The sequence below is a fragment of the Panthera leo genome, chromosome A1, assembly GCF_018350215.1.
Source record: "Panthera leo isolate Ple1 chromosome A1, P.leo_Ple1_pat1.1, whole genome shotgun sequence".
Classification (NCBI taxonomy): Eukaryota; Metazoa; Chordata; class Mammalia; order Carnivora; family Felidae; genus Panthera; species Panthera leo.
This window is the reverse complement of record NC_056679.1, coordinates 24,715,180-24,735,586: the sequence shown is the minus strand read 5'-3', so window position 1 is coordinate 24,735,586 and position 20,407 is coordinate 24,715,180. Positions and strand designations below refer to the sequence as shown.

The 20,407-nt window shown below is 35.3% G+C and overlaps 2 protein-coding genes across 6 annotated transcripts in view; both read right to left on the bottom strand.

Moving 5' to 3' along the window:
- The window catches only part of ZC3H13 (zinc finger CCCH-type containing 13), a 96,511-nt gene extending 77,753 nt beyond the window's left edge, over positions 1 to 18,758 (bottom strand). For 2 of the 5 annotated variants that reach the window (XM_042920233.1, XM_042920517.1), the window contains exons 1-4: positions 18,417 to 18,756; positions 11,909 to 12,034; positions 11,495 to 11,604; positions 8,817 to 8,928 (exon numbers count right to left, since the gene is read on the bottom strand). In XM_042920233.1, coding sequence (XP_042776167.1) covers positions 8,817 to 8,928; positions 11,495 to 11,604; positions 11,909 to 12,025 — 339 coding nt within the window. In that variant the 5' untranslated portion in view covers positions 12,026 to 12,034; positions 18,417 to 18,756. Of the gene's footprint in view, positions 1 to 8,816; positions 8,929 to 11,494; positions 11,605 to 11,908; positions 12,035 to 18,416 lie in introns of all 5 variants that reach the window. The other 3 variants (XM_042920361.1, XM_042920305.1, XM_042920434.1) reach the window with 3 other exon arrangements.
- A 229-nt stretch (positions 18,759 to 18,987) lies between these two features.
- Positions 18,988 to 20,407, bottom strand: part of CPB2 (carboxypeptidase B2) — a 49,818-nt gene continuing 48,398 nt past the window's right edge. The window contains exon 11 of the mRNA XM_042903809.1: positions 18,988 to 19,767. Coding sequence (XP_042759743.1) covers positions 19,583 to 19,767 — 185 coding nt within the window. The 3' untranslated portion in view covers positions 18,988 to 19,582. The remainder of the gene's footprint in view (positions 19,768 to 20,407) is intronic.

The window sequence follows — 20,407 nt, the reverse complement described above, 5'->3', positions numbered from 1 at the left end:
TATGTTAATTTCAGACAGAGCAGACTTCAAAGCAAGAAAAGTGACCAGGGACAAAAAGAGACGCTACATAATGATAAAGCAGTCAATTCTCTAAGAAGACATAAAAATCCTTAATATATATGTGCCTAACAATAGAGTGTCAAAATACATAAGGTAAAAACTGATATAAACTGTAAGGAAAAGGCATGATCCACTATTACAGTTGGAGACTTTAACACCGCTCTGTCAAAAATGGACAGATCTAGCAAGGAGAAAATCAGTAAGAACATAGTTTAACTCAAAAGCACCATCAATCTATACTGGATACAACTGACGTCTATAGACTACTTCATCCAACAACAGCAGAATACACATGTTTCTCAAGCTCATAGGGGACACTCACCACAAAACAGACCATGTTCTGGACCATAAAACACACTTTTAAAAGAACAGACATCACACAATGTTTGCTCCCAGACCACAATGTAATTAAACTAGAAATCAATAACAGAAAGCTAGTTGGAAAATCCCAAAATATGTGGAGATTAAACAACACACTTCTAATTAACACATGACTGAAAGAAAAAACCTCGAGAGCAATTTAAAAATATTTCAAATTAAATGAAGCTGAAATACAACTTATCGAAATTTGTGGAATGCAGTGAAAGCAGGGTTTAGAGAAGAATTTACAGCATTTCTAAAACTCTAAAATCCATAATCAAAGCTTCCACTTCAAAAAACTCGAAAAAGAACAGCAAATTAAATCTAAAGTAAGCAGTGAAAAAGAATAAAAATTAGAGCAGAAATCAAAATTGAAAACAGGAATCAACAGAGAAGAATCAAAGAAACCTAAAGCCAGTCTTTGAAAACATCAATAAAATCGATAAGCTAGTCAGGCTAACTAGGAAAAAAAGAGAGAAGACATAAGTTAGTAATATCAGAAACAAAAGAGGAGACATTACTACAAATCCCAAGGACGTTAAAAGGATAATTAAGGAATACTACAAACAATGCTACGACCACAAATTTGATAACCTATATGAAATAGTCTAATTTCTCAAAAAAAGACAATCTGCTAAAACTCATACATGAAGAAAGACAATCTGAGTAAGCCTATATCCATTAAAGAAACTGAAACAATAATTAATAATCTTCTAAAACAGAAAGCACCAGGCCCAGGTGGATTCACATGCAAAATTTTATCAAACATTTAAGAAAGGAATTAGAGCAATTCTCTAGTCTTTTTCAGAAAATAGAAGCAGAGAGAATACTTCCTGACTCATTCTATGAAGACAGCATTTAATAGCAAAATACTTAATACCAAAACTAGACAAAGACACCACAATCTTCTTGTAATGACAAATATTTCTTAAGAACATAGATGCAAATATCCTGAAAATATTAGCAAATCAAATCCATCAATATATAAAAAGATCTGCCCAACACAACCTAGTGGGATTTATACCAGGTATGCAAGGTTGATTCACCAATCAAAAGTCAATTAAAATAATCCATCACATCAACAGACTTAAGAAAAAATCATGTGATCATTTCCATAGATACAGTGAAAGCATTTGACAAAATCTAACATCCATTCGTGATAAAAACTCTTAGCATACTACAAGCAGAGGGGAACTTCCTCAACTAGAGAAACAAAACTTAGGAAACTAAACATACTCATACCATACAATCCTATAGTGGCATTCCTTGGAATTTACCCAAACAAGTATGTTTATAGCAGCTTTATCCAAAATTGCCAAAACTTGAAAGCAACCAAGGTATCCTTCTAAAGACGAATAGATAAACTATTACCTGACACATCCAGATAATGAAATATTGTTCAGGGTTAAAAACAAATGAGCTATCAAGCCATAGACATGGCAGAATCTTAAATGCCTATTGTTAAGTGAAAGAAGCCAATCTAAAACGTTTCAATACTGTATCATTGCAATTACTGGACATTCTATAAAAGGAAAAGCTCTGGAAACAGTAAAAGAAACAGTAGTTACTAGGAGATAATAGGAAAGAAAAATGAATAGGTACAGAGAATTTTTAGGGCAGTCTAACTACTCTGTATGATACTATAATGGTGAACATGTCATTATACATTTGTCCAAACCTATAGAATGTACAGGAGTAAATCCTAATACAAACTATGACCGTTGAGTGATAATGATGTGTCAATGTAGGTTCACTAATTTTAAGAAATGTATCACTTTGGTTCAGGATATTTCGAGTGTGGGAGGTTGTGACTGTGTGGACGTAGGGAGGATACGGGAAATCTTTGTACCTTCTGATCAATTTTGCTATGAACCTAAAACTGAAAAATAAAGTATTAAAATAAAATAAATGAAAAAACAAGGAAATTATCTGCACCCAATATCATAAATAAATTATCCCTACAAGACAGGAATTCTAAAAATAGAAAAGGAAAAAACCAACCCTCCCCTTCCCCCCGCCAAAAAAAATCAAAAATAGGCAGGAGACATGAACAGAATTCACAGAAAATGTTCCTTATCTATAGGAAGATGTCTAACTTCATTCATAAGAGTAACATAAATAAAAATTATACACCCTATTTTTTCCTATCAAATTGGCAAAAATTCAAAAATTTGACCACATATGCTAACAAAGTAGGGAAAAAAAAGGCACCATCATACACTGCAGGCAACAATGCTTTGAAAAAGAATTGTCATTATTTAGCAAAATTACATAGGATTTTACTCTTGACACAGCAGTTCCATTTGAGGGCTTTATCTCTTCCTAAGACACACTTTTTAAAAAAAAAACCCAAAAACAAGTGCACAAAGCTCTTCACTGAAGTTCTATTTGCTGCAGCAAGACTGAAATCAATGTCTGCAGTAGAAGACTGCATTCATTAAACAATGTATGATACATTCATACAATGAAGTACTACGTAAATGTAAAAAGACATAAGAAATATCTCTACATATTGCTATGGAATGGTCTCCTAGATACAGTAATAAGTAAACACAGCAAGGTAAAGAAAATGTATACAGTATGTTACCTTTTATCTAAGAAAAAGAAGAAATACCCCTACATAAACAGTAATTTGTGTATGTACTCATATACATACAATTTGGATCTGTATGTGTGTGTGTTAAAACAGCGGTATAATCCACAAACTACTAAAACTGGTTACCTATTGGTAATAGGGTGGAACAATCAAGAGATAAAAAGACTTTTCTGAAGGTAAACTGTTTGGGAGATTTAACTCTGCAACCATGTAAATGTTTTATGATGAAAAAACAAAATGAAATAAAATAAAAAGAAACCCTAGAACAAAAATCAAAATTAAATAAAGCAATGCAACTGTTATCAATTTTGTGGTTTGACCTCAGAGAAGAACTGTTTCAAGTGACTTGACATACAATACTTTGATTATATGTCCTTAACAGATTTCACAGGTATTTCCCTAATGGGATATATCCTAAGAACTACAAAGAAATCTTAAACTGTTCTCGGTAATATTATTAGTGATATTATTGTTATTCTGGAACTCTTAAACATAAGATAATGCAACTGAATGTCAACAGGGACTCTAATAGCATACTAGCATCCGTACAAGTACTGAAAATAGTGCCAAAAATTACTTGTCCGTGATATAAGCCTAGTACACAAAAGGGGCCACAACTCAACTCACTGTCTTCCCCATCTTACTTAATGGTATCGAAAACCTACTTAGGTTTAACATGTCCCCTCCACTCATTCTTTTGGTCATCAAATCCTACTGACTCTACCTCGCGCCTCTGTGTTAAATTTAGTTCCACTGTGCTAAATTTGGTCAGACTGCCCAAACACATCCTTTGCAATAAAAATGTTACATGAGCCACATATGTAATTTCAGGTATCACTGTTTCCATATTAAAAAGAAAAAAGAAACAGGGAAAATTAAAATTCTGATTATCTTTAAGCCAGTCTATCCAAAATATTGTCATTTCAACATGTAAACAAAAATTATTAATGAGCTACTTGACTTTTATTTTACATATCAAGGCTTTGAAATTCACTACGTATTTTACACTTACAGAACAGCTCAATTCAGACTAGCCCCATCTCAAGTGTTCAGCAGCCCCGCTGGAGCACAGATGCCCAAGACCACCAGAGGTTCCAACACTGGCTACACATCAGAATCACTTTTCATTCATTAAGCGAACTTACTAGTTGCAGGGTCTAGAGGCGAATCTGTGAACAAGAATAGATTCCTGGCGTACAAATCTCTTTTCTCTTGCCAAACCCTGACTGACACATTAAGACTATTCACAATCTGATCGACCTAATCCACCTCTTCAGCCCTTATCACAAATTCACATGCTATAATTTCCATTCTTTAAACACATATCTTCACAGATTCTCAAACACACTAGTCCTTTAAAACTCCTTATTGTTAGTGTGTTGGTTTTTTCCTCTTCCTAAACTTTCACTGCCCCCTCTTTCATCCTACCTATCCTTCAACACTCAGGGCAAATATCCTTTCCTTCTGTGAAATGTTCTGTGGTTCCCCATGGAGGTATTTACTCTCTCCACTGTGTGTTTTATTCATCTCTCTGTCATACTATCATACTTTATAGAATTACAATTTATCTACTGATGAATGTCTCCCCACAAGATCATGGGTTATCCACCTCATAACTCAGACACACTGGAGCTGGATTCAGTGGGACAGAAGGGGTAGAATTATAGTTATTTTGTGAAAAATCACACACAACCTATCTTAGCAACACTGTTATCTAACCTACAGGTGCCCCTACCTAAACTAAATGACTTTCCCATAGAAATTTATTACATTAAGATCAGCAGGCCCATGTGCTGCAGTAGGAATATCACAGAAACGAACAGCACTTGTTATCCTGCCAGACAGATCACTCTAAACAGTTAATACCCCGGTATCCTAGCTTATTAACAGTCTTCTCTAAGTTTGGATAGTCAATTTCCTAAAACCTTATCACTCTTGAATCTTCTAACTATAACCCTGAGGTATGCATGGCATTCAGCACCTTTGAGGGCTTTCTCTTCTAGAGAAAGTAAAAATCAGGCTTAAAATTTTTTTTTAATGTTTGTTTTTAAGACGGGGGTGCAGAGAGCAAGGGAGACAGAGGAACCAAAGTGCGCTCTGCGCTGACAGTAGAGAGCCGGACACGAGGCTGGAACTCATGAACTGTGAGATCATGACCTGAGCCAAAGTCTGACACTCAATTGGCTGAAACACCCAGGTGCCCCAGGCTTTAAATTTCTTAATGTAATGTCAACTTAGCTGTCTACTAAACTGATAATGCTGAACATATAAACTTTTATGATCAGCAACACACTTAGATTTAGGTATCTGTTAACAACCTACATCTCCAAAGCTGATGTTCATCTCCTATAAAGGGCCTAAAGCCAATTTAGATTAGACAGGAAGGCTGAGAGCTATTCTCACACCTGTCCACACCATTTTCCAACAGTCACCATGGACCAGCTACTCATGCTACTTTGTTTTACATGTATTTTCTTCACAGTAACACATTGATATAGCCAACAACTCCATTTTACAGATAAGGAAACTGACAGTAAAGTTAAAAAACAATTCCTAAAATAATGTCTTCAGAATACGAATTCCAGATGTTTGCCCTTTAAACTATAGCCCATTTAGTGGTGTGCTACAGTCAGGTCCACACTGACTCACAAGAGCCAACTGTTAAATTTTTAGGAACTGCACAAGCCACTGTTAAACGGAGCTATGATTAAAAATTAAATCATAGGGACACCTGGGTGGCTCGGTCGGTTGGGCGTCTGACTTCGGCTCAGGTCATGATCTCAGTTTGGGACTTTGAGCCTCACATCGGGCTCTGTGCTGACAGCTCAGAGCCTGGAGCCTGCTTTGGATTCTGGGTCTCCCTCTCTCTCTGCCCCTTCCCTGCTTGTGCTCTGTCTCTCCCTTTCTCTCTCAAAATAAACATTAAAAAAAGAAAATTTAAAAAAAATTAAAGCATATAAGCTGACAGTTAAATAATAAAAACAAAGGTACTACTTATTCAAAACTCACTTCCTAAATATTTTAGTACATTTTACTTGAGGTTAATTACACTTATTATATATGTGTATATACATCTGTGTGTGACATACGTGTGAATAATACTATATAATGGTGTGAAAACGAGTATCTCTTCTCAACTCTGTATTCAGTGATATCACTTTGCCAGCTTGGGACCGAGCACAATGGGAGTACTTACACCAAAGAAACTGGCAAATCCTACAAAGCATGGCTCCCCACGCCCCAAGTGGTTGTTACACATTACTAGCAAACCACAAGTTCGCTCCTTATTCTGAATAATCAGTTATTTCAAAATGCAATATGCAAAATTTGCAAAATGCAAAATGCAATTTTCAGCCTCTATCCAGAAACTCTCATTCAGTAGATCAGGGGTAGAGTATCAGCATGTATTTTGCAAAAGACTATCCTCTAAAAACCTTCTGATACATACCTGTAGCTGAGAAGTACTCTTTGAGATTTCTAAAGCAGTATTGTGGATCATATCAGATGTTAGAAGCTACAAACTTAAAACTGCACTACTTTAGGTTCCCAAAGAGAAGTCTCTACAAACTATAATGTGAAACTGTAACACAGCTTTTTTATCAAGGATCAAAGACAATCACAGGAAAGCTTCTATAAAGCGTAAATTATCAGAAACGTTTCTGTTTAAACAATAATCTTAATAAAAAGATTATAATATGAGACAACTAAGATATCCACCTGAAAAAGAATAAGGCTGGACCATACATAAAAATTAACTCAAAATGGATCAAAGCTAAAGCTCTAAGATTCTTTGAAGAAAACAAGGCATAAATCTTTGTGACCCTGAATTAGACAATGGTTTCTTAAATAAGACACCTAAAGCACAAACAACAACAAAAACACAGATAAACTGGATTTCATCAAATTAAAAACATTTGTGCTTTAAAGGACATCATCAAGAACATAAAAAGATAACCCAAAGAATGGAAGAAAACTTTTAAAAATCGTATGTAAGGAATTTGTATCTAAAATACATAGAGTTGAAGGGGCACCTGGGTGGCTCAGTCCGACTTCAGCTCAGGTCATGATCTCATGGTTTGAGAGTTAGAGCCCCACGTTGGGCTCTGTCCTGACAGCTCAGAGCCTGAGACTGCTTCAGATTCTCTCTCTCTCTCTCTCTCTCTCTCTCTCTCTGCTCCTCCCCCACTCATGCTGTCTCTCTCTCAAAAATAAACATTAAAAAAATTTTTTTTAAATATATAGAGTTGTTACAAATCAACAATAAAAAGACAACCCAATTAAAACATACGCAAAGGATTTGAATGAACATGTCTCCTGAGAAGGTATGCATGTCGCCAATAAGCACAGGAGACGATATTCAGTATCATTAGCCATCAGGGAATTGCAAAAACTACAATTAGATTACCATGTCACATCCATTAAGATGGCTATAATCGATGACTTAGGTAATAGCAAATGCTGATAAAGACATAGAGAATTGAAAACCTCCTACACTGCTAACAAGAATGTAAAATGGTGTAGCTACTTCGGAAAACAATCTAGCAGTTGCCCAAAAAATTAAACATAGAGTTGCTGTATGATGCAGCAATTCTACTCCAGGCTATAAATCCAAGAGAAATGAAAACATGTGTCCACTCAAAAAATTGTGTATGGATGTTCATAGCAGCATTATACCTAAAAGCCAAAAAGTGGAAACAACCCAAATGTTCATCTACTAATGAATGGATAAACATGATATGTTAATACAATGGAATATTATTTGGCAAAAACAAGGAATAAAATATTGATGTATCCTATAGTCTTTCATGAACCTTGAAAACTCTATGTTAAGTGAAAGACACTAGTCAAAAACAAAACCACATATTGTATAACTCCAGCATTATGAAATATCCACAGCAGGCAAATCTATAGTGATCGTAAGTGGAATAGTGGTCACCTAGGGCTGGTGGTCAGTTGGATGATACAAGTGTGACCACTAAAGGTACGGGGTTTCTTTTCAGGGTGATGAAAATGCTCCAAAATTGACTGTGGTGATGGTTGTCTGACTCTGGGAATATACAAAAAACCACTGAAATGTACACTTGAAATGGATGAACAGTATGGTATGTGAGTTATATCTCAATAATCTGTTACACATACACATAAATTTCTTAAAAAAAATTAACTCAGGAAGAGATTTCCATTTCTGAAAAACTGATGTCTTCTTTTATTCAATAAGTTATACTGAAGCATCGATTTATATATTGATATAAATTTATATACTTATACAACCACCAAATTATATATAATCATCAATTATATTTCTCTTCTGGCTTCATTACCAGGAAATTCACCACTGAATTTGTGGTCACATGTGCTTTCCTTCACCTAAGTTCTCTAGTTCAGCTTCCATCACCACCACGCCTGCTTTCACTGTTTTAATTTCTAAGTGTTCTACTGTAACCCACTTCAATCTTTCTTAGAAGCAAGCAGGATAGGACAGCTGACTGAATTCTGAAAACTTCAGGATACTTTTAGATGCTCAGGATGCCCACCAAGATACAGAAATCCTATGAAGTTCAGCTTGGGCTCTGCTAACCAATTCCCTTCACCTTAATTAACTACCATCAAGAACTAATTCAGAGAATTAGGAATTTTCCCAGAGGATGTTTTTCCTCTAAATTACATTATTCACATAAAACATTATAACCTGGTATTACACATTTACCATATATTTAGCACCCAAGATACTATTTTGAGTGGAACGTAAATAATAAATCACTACCGAAATTAAACTTTGTTTTGGGAAATTCATTCCTACCCTAACAGGTGAGGATGACTCCTCTGTGTTTCGTTTCTGGGACTCAGTGTCCACATCTTGGCGCTTATTCTTCATTCTTTCTCTAAGATCCCCTGTAGGTCTTTCTGGTGACCTTTGAACCGAAAAAACAAAAACAAAAGAAAAACAAAACAACAAAAATCTATATTCATATAACATTTATAAGACTATATTTATAGAAATACCTCACAAATCAATAAAAATTTTCTAACTGTCCATGGCTCCTAATGTTCAGAAAAATAATTAATTTGCTTGAGCTTAAATATTAATATATAAATAATACAAGCATCACTTACAAGTTTTCTCCTAATACCAACCAGAAGTGTACACATTAAAATTCCATGGGGAGGCAGGTACTAGTGATAAGAATAAAAAACTGCATGTGAGCTGAGAAAAAAGAATTTGCAATTAACAGCTTAACTTGTTTTTCTAAAAATCACATAAATGTATTACTTGTATTTGAAGTAAAAAGTCAGAAGATAAAGTTTTAAACCCCAACATTGTAAAATTAATCAAAAGGCAACATTAGTGGTATTTTCATATGTACACGTATGTGGTTGGGTGCAATGCCAACAACTGAGAATTACCCACCTCAAGAATCATGGCAAATATAGGATTTTTCTGTTATTCTTATAACTCTTCTTAAATTTGATATTGTTTCAGAACAGAAAATAGTTAAAGGATTCAAAGCAAGATTTAGGCAGCGGACTTCCTTTAATTAAGAAAAATCATACATACTTATATTCAACACTGTAAACCTTAATAACTTATACTGAAAGTTCGATAAACAGCTATCCAATTATTTTCACACCATTATTAAGTAAGAAAACAAAACAGAGATGGAAAACACACTATCTTTAAAGAATATTCCTAGAGGATCTTTAAAAAAGAGCAACAGAAGTCAAGGAGTGGTATGTCCCTCACTGGCTAACAAAAAATACCGTATACATATTTTTAAAGATAAAAAGAAATCACATAGACATTTACATCTATTTCAATAGTTGATCAAGCAAATCAATTCCTTTATCAATCAGTACAAAACAAATGATTAATGAAGAAATAATTCAGTTAACTCATGTTACAGGCTCTCATTAATATTTATATGTATATTTTATAAGACTATATTAAACACTTTAACAGTTAAATCTGACCTTGAAAGTGAAACTTATTATGAACCAGTACTTAAAGGCTTTAAATTTTAATTATGATGTACATGTAAATCTTCTGTGCCCTGGTTTCCTTTATATAATAAGACAATTTATTATGAACTTGTTTCTATCCTAAACAGCACCTGAGTGCTCTACATACAGTGAATGCTCAATAAATGACTTAAATATCTTGTGACTAAAAAAGCATTTCTGAAATACACGGGTTTTCTTTCCATCTTTGAATCACATTACGAACTACATTCTCTTCCCTATAAAAAAAAAGGAAAAAAAAGACAAAGCCAAAGAGGGTTATCAAACGGAAAAACATGCACAAAGTTAAAAAATCCTTTATTCCAAGTCTAGTAATGACACTGTATTTTTCCATTTTAGGCCAATTTCTCTGCCCATTTTCCTCAAAATTACCCCTTCTATAAAAATTTTCTGTCAGTTAACAACGAATTTCACAGATGAATTAAAGTATGTATTAAAGTGTGGTAATAACATAAACAAAACATTAAAATTATTGAAATACTTTACCCAGGTGTGTATTTTTACAGATACTTAAACATATAAAAGAAGTGGTTTTCCCACATTAACAGAGGGCACAGATGACAATCTAAATACAAATAAAACAGAGTATTCAGCATCACAAGTAAGCTAAAATGTATGTTTACATGAACAGAAAGCCAGTTCAGCGTTTGAATTTTAAATTCTATTAGGCCTCAAAATCTATACACACACACACATCAATTCACTTATTAAAAAAAAAAACTGCAAATGCTAATGTTTGATTTTTACACTCTTGCTGTAGCCAAGGCAATCAGCACATTCAATTTTACGACTTGGTTAATTGTTTGTTTACCAATCAAGTTTAAACTGCTTTTGTGACAATCTTTACATATGTTACATATTTAAACACAATAACAAAATCGTGAACTGAACTGAAAGAAAAATAAAAGGGCTTTATTGAAAAATTTCATTTAGCTTTGCCTTTATCAAAGGCAAAAAAGATGTTCTAAATAGGTAGTAGTACCTTTATCCACATATAAATACATATTTTACATTAATACACAGTTTAGAGATTTGGCAGATGCATTTTAATCTACAGAGTCTGCAGTGGATTGTCTTTTGTCATTAAGATTTGAATTCAGAACATCTTAAAAAGCTAAAGTTATATCCATTTCAAATTTTAATATTTTAAGAGTTAAAAAGTCTCCCCTCAGTAAAAATAAATCCATAATATTCTATCTTAAACCATTTTAATACATAATGGGGGGGGGGGGTAAGTCATACATACAAAAAAATCTGTTGGCAAAAACAATAAATACTGAGCAAATAATTTTAAAGCATACATTTTATTAATCTTGAAATTAACAACTAGAAAGATCTCGTTGATCTACAACCAAAAGAGAAAATCTGATCAAATATGTTTGTATTTCAGATTTTTATACTAGATAAATTACAAAAACCATCTTCTAACAGTATATGAACAATTCAAAGTTCTTAATTTACCTTCTATAATTGCTGCTATAACCTTTACCACGGGGTGAAGGGCCATGTACGAATCTACATGTGTTTCCATAGAGGCAGTTGCCAGTCTTCAGCCAATTACGGCACTGTGTCTAAGAGACAGATATTACTATGTAAATTTCAGATTTATTTCTGGATAAACGACGCTACAGGGACAAAATTAAAACAAATTCTACCAAAACTCCAGATAACCTGAGATACATTATCCCCCAAACAATAAAAATACCAGGGAAAAAAACATGAAAACTGTGACTCTTCTCATTCCTCTTTATGCTACTTGGTTTTAAAAATTTACTGAACATTCCTACAATAACCCGTTCACCTTTATGATACAAATCAGTATTTCAAGAATAGGATTATAAGACAACCCCTGTGACTGTTCTAGTGACAACTCACCTCTGCTGTACTGCCAGTGCTGGGTCCGAGCCTCTCAAATACACTGGGTCTTCGGGATGTGCTATCAGATATGGTCTTGGTATTTTCCACTGTGACCTTCCTTCTAATTTTTGACATTTTGTACTACTTTAACCAAAAAGAGAGAGAGGCAAAACTGTAAAATTCTTCCATTTTAAATTAACTGAGCCTATAACTTACATGTAGATAAAGCTGTAGATCACACTGCAAAATTATGGGGAATTTTTCTCAGAAGAAAAAAGGCATTGGAGAGGTCACAGGTAAACAGAGGTAAACAGTTGGTATCTTCTAAGGCATACCTTCTTAGTAAATTTATAACAACTTTGGAACCTGTTGGCTACAATTTTACCTCTTCTGCAGAATGAATAATATTCTACTCATACAGTTTTCAAAGCACATTCAACCTCAGAAAACACACTGTAAAATGTTTAGTTTCTACGTTCCTTATAAAAGTTTCAAAACTTAGTTAACTATCCTTCAAGGAAAAGTTGTACTATCATTCTCTATCAACTACTTAACGGGAAAAGCTATGTCAAAGAGAACAGGAAATAAGATCAGGTGATAGCAGAAATTATGCTTTATACGGTTCATGACATTAGGTATATTCCAAAAAGCAGCTTGGGAGAAAAGTGAAAACTATTTAAGTATTTTCTCCACCTTACAGACCTTAAAAAAGAACAGTCTATTCAAGGACATTTATTTTCCAATTATATACATATAAAAAAAAAGTCAATGTTGATAAAATGACTTTCTTTCAAAATGGAACAGGCTACAGAACTAGAAGTCAAGATGTTTCTATAATTTATATACCACACTGACATAAAAATCAAAGATGCTAAAAGTGATGAACAGGCTACCTTACCATTTAGAAATAAGAAAGACAAATTGTACAAATATTTTACAAAAGTAAATAAAACATTTAAAACTGAAACAATAACAAAACAAATCCAAGTATATAATCAGGTGATTCAACTGGAAATGAAAACGTCAGATAACAGTATTATGATATACATTAGAAAACAATATTAAATTCCAGATCTAGAACAACTTAGTACATCACTCTGGGAATTGGGTAAGAACTGCCTAACTAAGACTCCAAAAAAAACCACTAACCCATTCAAATTTCATACAATCTAAATAGCTGAAATCTTATCAATAGTCAAAAGTTACTAGAATGAACAATCGCAGCCAAAGAGGCAAAAGTTCCATTTGGTACAGAACTGGTCTCCATAAAGTTCACAAATTCAAAAAGCTCTTTAATGTGGTTTCAAAACAAAGATATATAATTTGAAAGGAAATTAAATTATGAGAGTACCAAATCAAAACTTTAAAAAAAATTATAAACAATATTTGGTTTAGTTAGATACTTCTTTTCAGGTCACATTTTTAAAAGAATCCTAAGAATAAGGACAACATTTGACAAATGAACAAAAGATAATGAACCAAGAGAAAAATAGGAAATGATAGAGTAGTTTTAAATTGGAAAAAAAGGTACAGTCTTATTCTTTAATATAAAATACAACCATTTTATTAATTAATATTTAGTGATTTAAAGAATTCAGAAAATAATTTTAGTTACAAATTTTTAAAAATTAGCATCGAGTGTCCCATAAATAAGAATTTGCTGCAACATGAAATCACATATGTGTCAAGTGTTCTCTGAGTAAGGAACTTTACAGCCAACTGTACATCCAACAGTTACTACTCTAAGATAATCTTTGATTTCATTCTCAGCCCAAATGAGAATTTACAGAGTAAAAGTTGGTAAAATTTCATGTACCCATTTGATTTACCAAACTAAAATGTTCTTTAGAGAGCTGAAAGCCAAGATAAAGGGAGCTGAGGAAAGATCTAGAAAACGTAGAGCTTTGATTAACTGAGAAAACCACTTTTTTACAATTTATATCAGAGCAGGAGGCAATAAAAAGTGAGTATGTCACAAAATATACAGGGAACGTTTAAAACAAAAGCATATTTAAAGTTTCATTATATGTTATTATAAGTACTAATACATAGATGCACATTATAATCCTCATTCACTAATTCAATTTTTAAAACATTTATTAATAAACTTAAAATTGAAGGAGTTCTAGAAGTTCCTTATTAGCTATTACCAGTTATTTAGAACTTGGAAAACAGGCACACCACCCCACCACACTGCCTCAAGAAGACTAACCCTAACCTTAACGTATTTCCCTCCACTCTCAAAGGAAATAGTTCTGCTCACAAAACTCCTATGTATCTCCGCATGCCAACACTTCCAACACACCCTCCTCCAAAAAAAAAAAAAAAAAAAATTAATGGTAGTGCTTTCCATAATCGAGGCAAGAAGCTATTTATTATTATACCTAAAACACTGGTCATCTAGCATCTCCCTTCCTGTTTTTCTGAGGGCTCCTTCCTGCTCTGTAATCTGTTGCTTGGATCAGGACTCCACTACCCCCCTGACCTACCACTGAAAACCACAGCTTCTCTCTAATGCTAGATCATTAACATCAACTTTGAAGGTTTCAAAAGGTTCAGACTATATGTCAAAGATATTCAAGTGAGGACTAATGACTGAATCGTACACCCCTTCCTGTATTCTTGTCACTCTTTCCCACAGAGACAAAGCTGCTTGTACCGGTGACATCAAGAACTAGTCAAGATTCACCTACATAGTGATTATCACTAGAACTTTACTTTTAGCTACTGTTGAGTCTCCCAACTTAGGGGAAAACAGCAAAGAAATAAAAGTCATATTCTCAGCATCCAACAGTATCAGACCTCCTCTCAAAACTGCACTGACTTCGAACACCAAGTCTATGTTATAGGGTGGTCGTGGACAGAAAAAAAAAAATCTGAGGCAAAGGGAAAAAGTAGGACTTGAACTTTTCTAATTGAAAGGAATAGGAATTCTTCCGATCATCTATCTAGGAACTTCCATCAGTAGTCATCAATAATAGTTACCTAAATATTATTACTGAAACATTCATGGTTGGCATAGACAAAATGCTTCATGTTTGCAAGGAAGACAAAATATGTTTTAAATCCTGTTTGTCTAGGGGCGCCTGGGTGGCTCAGTCGGTTGGGCGTCCGACTTCGGCTCAGGTCATGATCTCACGGTTCGTGGGTTTGAGCCCCGCATCGGGCTCTGTGCTGACGGCTCAGAGCCTGCAGCCTGCTTCAGATTCTGTGTCTCCCTCTCTCTCTGACCCTCCCCCGTTCATGCTCTGTCTCTCTCTGTCTCAAAAATAAATAAACATTTTAAAAAAAAAATCCTGTTTGTCTAAATATATACACAAACCTGCAATACATGAAAAGCATTTACTCATATATATTAATTTATTACTTTAAAAGTATGTTACCAATTAATATGACTTAATTAGAATTTTCATTCTAAAAATTTGGGCCCTCAAAGGCAAATAAATACCACAACAGAGGGGCACCTGGGTGGTTCAGTTGGTTAAGGGTCCAATTCCTGATTCGGCTCAGGTCCTGATCTTACCGTCTGTGAATTCGAGCCTTGCTCAGTGCAGAGCCTGCTTGGAATTCTCTCTCTCTCTGCCCCTCCCCTGTGCAGTCTCTCTCTCTCTCTCTCTCTCTCTCAAACAAATAACTTTAAAAAAAAGAAAAAAAAACACCATAACAGAATAAAATATAGATATGACTGAGGGGGGAAAAACCTTTTTCAATTAACATCTGAACACGCTTCAATAAGCAAATGCTTCAAAGCATATGAGAAAAGTTAGAAACAAGGAAATTAAAAATGTAAATATTAAAGTCTTCCCTATCTCAGAGACTTTAAAAGCTCTCCCCCCAGATTTGTTTTCAAATTATTCTTTGATTTCAAACTGTCATCACACTTTCACCCACATTATCAAGTCTTTCCCAAATACCATCATTATCAAAGCCCAGGTGACACTGGTGAAAGTCTATTGAGTTATTTTCCTATTTCTCCCCTCTATTTGCACAGTAAATAAATATCAAAATTTTCATGACATCTTTTCAACTGAAAAAAGGAAAACAGGGGACACAAAGTTTGACTCTATTAAAATATAACAAAAGAGGGTCTTAATAAATGGAAACTGTCCCTCCTTTTCCTCCCAAACTTACAAATATGGCAATGTACTCAAAGCTACATACTACATAAATATGGCTAAGAAAGGAGAAACATATAGAAACCTCTTTTTAAATTATTAATTATTCCTGAAGCCTAATTACTAAAATTGTGTCAATAAAACATGTATCAATTCTAGTATCCTCACTACAATACAGAATTACATCTTCTTTTTTTTAATGTTTTTATTTATTTTTGAGAGAGACAGAGCACAAGGTGGGGGGGGGGGGGTGGAGAGAGAGGGAGACACAGAATCAGAAGCAGGCTCTAGGCTCTGAGCTATCGGCACAGAGCCTGACACGGGGCTCAAACTCACAAACTGCGACATCATGACCTGAGCTGAAGTCAGATGCATAACCAACTGAGCCACCCAGGTGCCCCTAATTATATCTTTTTGAGGCCTCAACTTCCCTTAGCACAAACGAAAACATAAATTATTTTAATCTGGATGAGTCGTGGCATATTAGGAAACTGTCAAATAATTAAACAATTAAAACTACATAAATGTACTAACTGGTACTAGAAGAAACCTCTACCCACTGAAGTTCTAAAATTAAAAGGCTTATATTAAAAATAAGGTCTCTTCATATCTATAGTTCATATTTTTAAAAGAAAAAACAGACCTTAGAAATGTATTTGATGCATAATCTGGGAGAATATTTTTAAAAAGAACTTTCTAAAACAACCTTGCATGTTACTTATAAATAGACTAAAACAATTCCAAACTGAATTCCAAACAAAACTAACAGAACTAAATTGACTACACTTCTATGAGCAAGGCAATACTGCAGCACAGTGCAATAAAAATAATTTGTTAAAAAAGACTATGCACAGAGAATAGCCAATGCTGGCAACTAGGATAAAGTGAAATAAACTAAACTGCAACATACACACTACCAAAAAAGTATAAAGACACTTTCTACAGCAACACCAGTTAATTTTCAACTGTTGCTAACTAGCTCCAACTCTATATGAAATGGAGAGTGGGGTTGGAGGAAGTGGGGGAAACATCCACTAAAAACCAATTCTTCAAATAAATGTAAATTAAACAATTTTGCTTTCTATATTTAACTGCCAATGCATACTGTAATACAAATTAACACTGACAACTTGTAAAAATTCTAATAACTTGTACATAAGTGGAAATAGCATCACTTATGGATTTTAGTATTAATTTACTAATATGAAAATTGGATTTGCATATCTTAAATACGCAATCAACATTCATTTCGAATCAGCAATGATTAGGAAGCCAGTAAGAGGCATGCATTTGATAAAACTGGATCGTAACAGATCCACACGATAAAAGTCTAAGTTTCATGGTGCAACTATTTTTACAGACACAAACTGCTATATACCAGCATTAATATTCTTAGTAGTCTCTTGTTTAAATTGTCATGATACAATCTTAATATTTCAGTAAGAATTGGAAAATATATTAAAATCTACACATTATATCCACAAAACTCTCCAAAATATTGTCGCTTAGGTACTAAAGCCAGTCATTTCAAATATTACAGAACTAGATTCCGCTAACTGGCACCATAAACATTTAGATTAACTGCAACGGTATCACGGTCTTTGAAAAGTTGAAGTGTGAAGATATTTTCCAAACTTTTAAAATTGTTTTTTTCAAAAAACCCCAAAACGTCTCAGATAGTATACGTCTATAATTTTCAGAGTGCTTCAAATTATCTGAAAACTTTGTAATATAACCCAAAAGCGTAAGCCGCTACGCTCCACAAACAAGACCCTACCAATATCATTCAAGTAATATCAACTTTGAATAATTTTCCAGCCACATAAATTATTTTAACCTGTTTTAGAAAGAGATAATGCCAAACAACAGACCCTCTCCTTTCGCTCCACTTTCCCCGGCTTCTGACAGATAGGTTGCCAAAAGTAACTACCTAGGAATGTAAAGATAAAGCAGCACTCCTCAACCTCCAGGACCCAAATCTCTAAATGACCACTGTCGGGCAATAAGCAAGACCAAATACAACCAACAGCAAGATAATTTTTCCTAATAGATCTGGAATGCGTAAGAGGGAGCCTCTAAATCTAACACCATATTCCTGCCCGCTTCCAGCTTATACAAATGCGAATACTGCGCCAAGGGTTCCCAAGCCCACAAATGGTAGTGTCCCGGCACAGCCTTTTGTCTGAATAGACCCGACTCCGTAGACAAACTCGTCAGAATCAGTACAAGAGCGAGAAACGAAGCCTGAGCCGAAGGAGCTATTGCACAGTTAAGGGTGGGATGCTGAAGGAGAGCTAAAAATCCTGACGTGACCCGAGCGGGGATGTAGGACAACTCGGGGCCTCCCCATCCCGGGTCCGCCCAACGCCTTTCCCCCAGTACCCACACCAATTCACACAATTCAAGCTTACCTCCTCCCCGAGCTCCTGTCGCAAGCTCAGTCGGGAGGCGCTACCGCCACCACCGCTCCGAGGAGCGGGGGAGGCGACTCTCTGTCCCCGCGCCTGGACCCGGGAAGACGACGACGAGGAGAAGGAGGTGCGCGCGCGACTCCCGGGAACCGGCCCTCCGCTAGCGACGGGCCCCCGGGGTGGCTGAGAAGCAGAACCCGCCCGCCGCTTCGCCAGGGTCAAGTGAGACTGACACGTAGGAAGAAAAAGAACGAAGAGAGACTGGAGAGTAAGAAAAGGAAACGAAAACACTACCAGGCCGCTAGGAGAACCGACTCAAAACGCCGCCGGAAGTCAAGTGTTTGCCCTGATCCCCTCTAGACCGCGGCAGCTTCCGGCCTCCAGATTAGTCGTCAGCGCGCAGGCACCGCCCCTTCGGAGACACGCCCCCGGGCGTAAAGTCGGCTCCTAGGAGTGCCGGGGAAATCATCACGTCTGTGCTGGGTGAGAGACCCCCGGAGAGGCGTGCCCGAGCCAGGGGGGGAGCCAAGGTTGCCAATAAAAAGTGAATCTAAGAGAAAGAGTTTACGCCTTTTATTATATAATGTCTTAAAATAAACAGCTGTAGTAAATGCACAAAATGCCACATTGGTTGTTGACAGTAACTACAGCCATTCATTCATGTGCTCAGCAATGTGCACTGAGAGGTGATAGACGGTGTTTGTACTGTTGACACTCCTCCGCTCCTCCGCTTTCTGGGCCTTCGCTTATTACTGTAGAGCAAACAAGACACGGTTGGGTTTTTAAAGGCGCAAGGCAGTTCGTTGAAAATTTGGAGCAGAAATCTTTAATGTCCTAACCACCTTTCCTTTTGTGGTCCAATGATCTGCAAGAAACTAGTTATTAAAATTGCTTGAGATCGATGGTCAAACGTCCTTAATCAAAGAAAAAAAAATCATATCTAGCCTCTTACATATTTTTTTAGAAAGAAAAAAGCAATGTGAGCCCTTTTCTGCCTTAATTTTAAGGTAGCATTTATTTTGGCCTTTTCTTTGACAAAACCAAGAAATAGGAAAAAGCTTTTCTCAAAACTACGGATAAAACTTTAAAAAGAATTGGTACGATGATTTAGTCTTGTTGGAATCGGTAAATTAAAATATGGGAGAAGAGTGGAAAAATCAAGAGTATTAAACATTCTTGATGACATGCCCAGCTATCTTAGAGACAGCAGCAAGAGCTTCTGTACAAGTGGGTTTGATGTAACGCTCTGGCAGCAAGAATCCATATTGGCCTTTATCTCGAAGTTCAATTGTAAACGAGTATTTTATGCCCAAGTCATAGATCCAGTCATCCGAACCTCCAGGAGCTAGGTCTACAAGAAGAAAGAAGAAATTACTTTTTGAAATACAATGTTTCAAGTTAACTAACAAAATGGATTTTTTCCCCCTAAAATTAAAAATAGCTCTGCTTTTTTTCTGATTATTAAGTAATCTAAGTCTCTGGTAGAAAATGGAGACTGAAGAAAAACAGGTTAAGGAAGAAATTACCCATAACCCTGCCAAAGAGTAGTAATCACTATTAACATTTTAGTGTCTTTTTTTCCCCTCAGTGCATGCTTTAACATAATTTTTTCCTACATAAATAAGATCATCCTATACATGAAGTGTTGTAACATTTCTTCTTTTTTTTAAGTTTATTTATTTTTAGAGAGAGAGAGAGAGTGGGGGAGGAGCAAAGAGAGAATCCTAAGTAGGCTCCACACCATCAGCAGTGGGGAGCCAGACATGGGGTTCCAACTTACAAACTGAAAAATCATGAACTGAGCTGAAATCAAGAGTCAGACGTTAGCCGATTGAGCCACCCAGGTGCCCCTGTAACATTTCTAAACATGATCTCTCTGACCATATTTATGTCTTAATGACTTCAAATCTATAATATTTTTTCATGATCTCATAGCACTACACTATAAAGCTGGATATAATAATTATTTACTTGGAGACCTTTAGATTTTT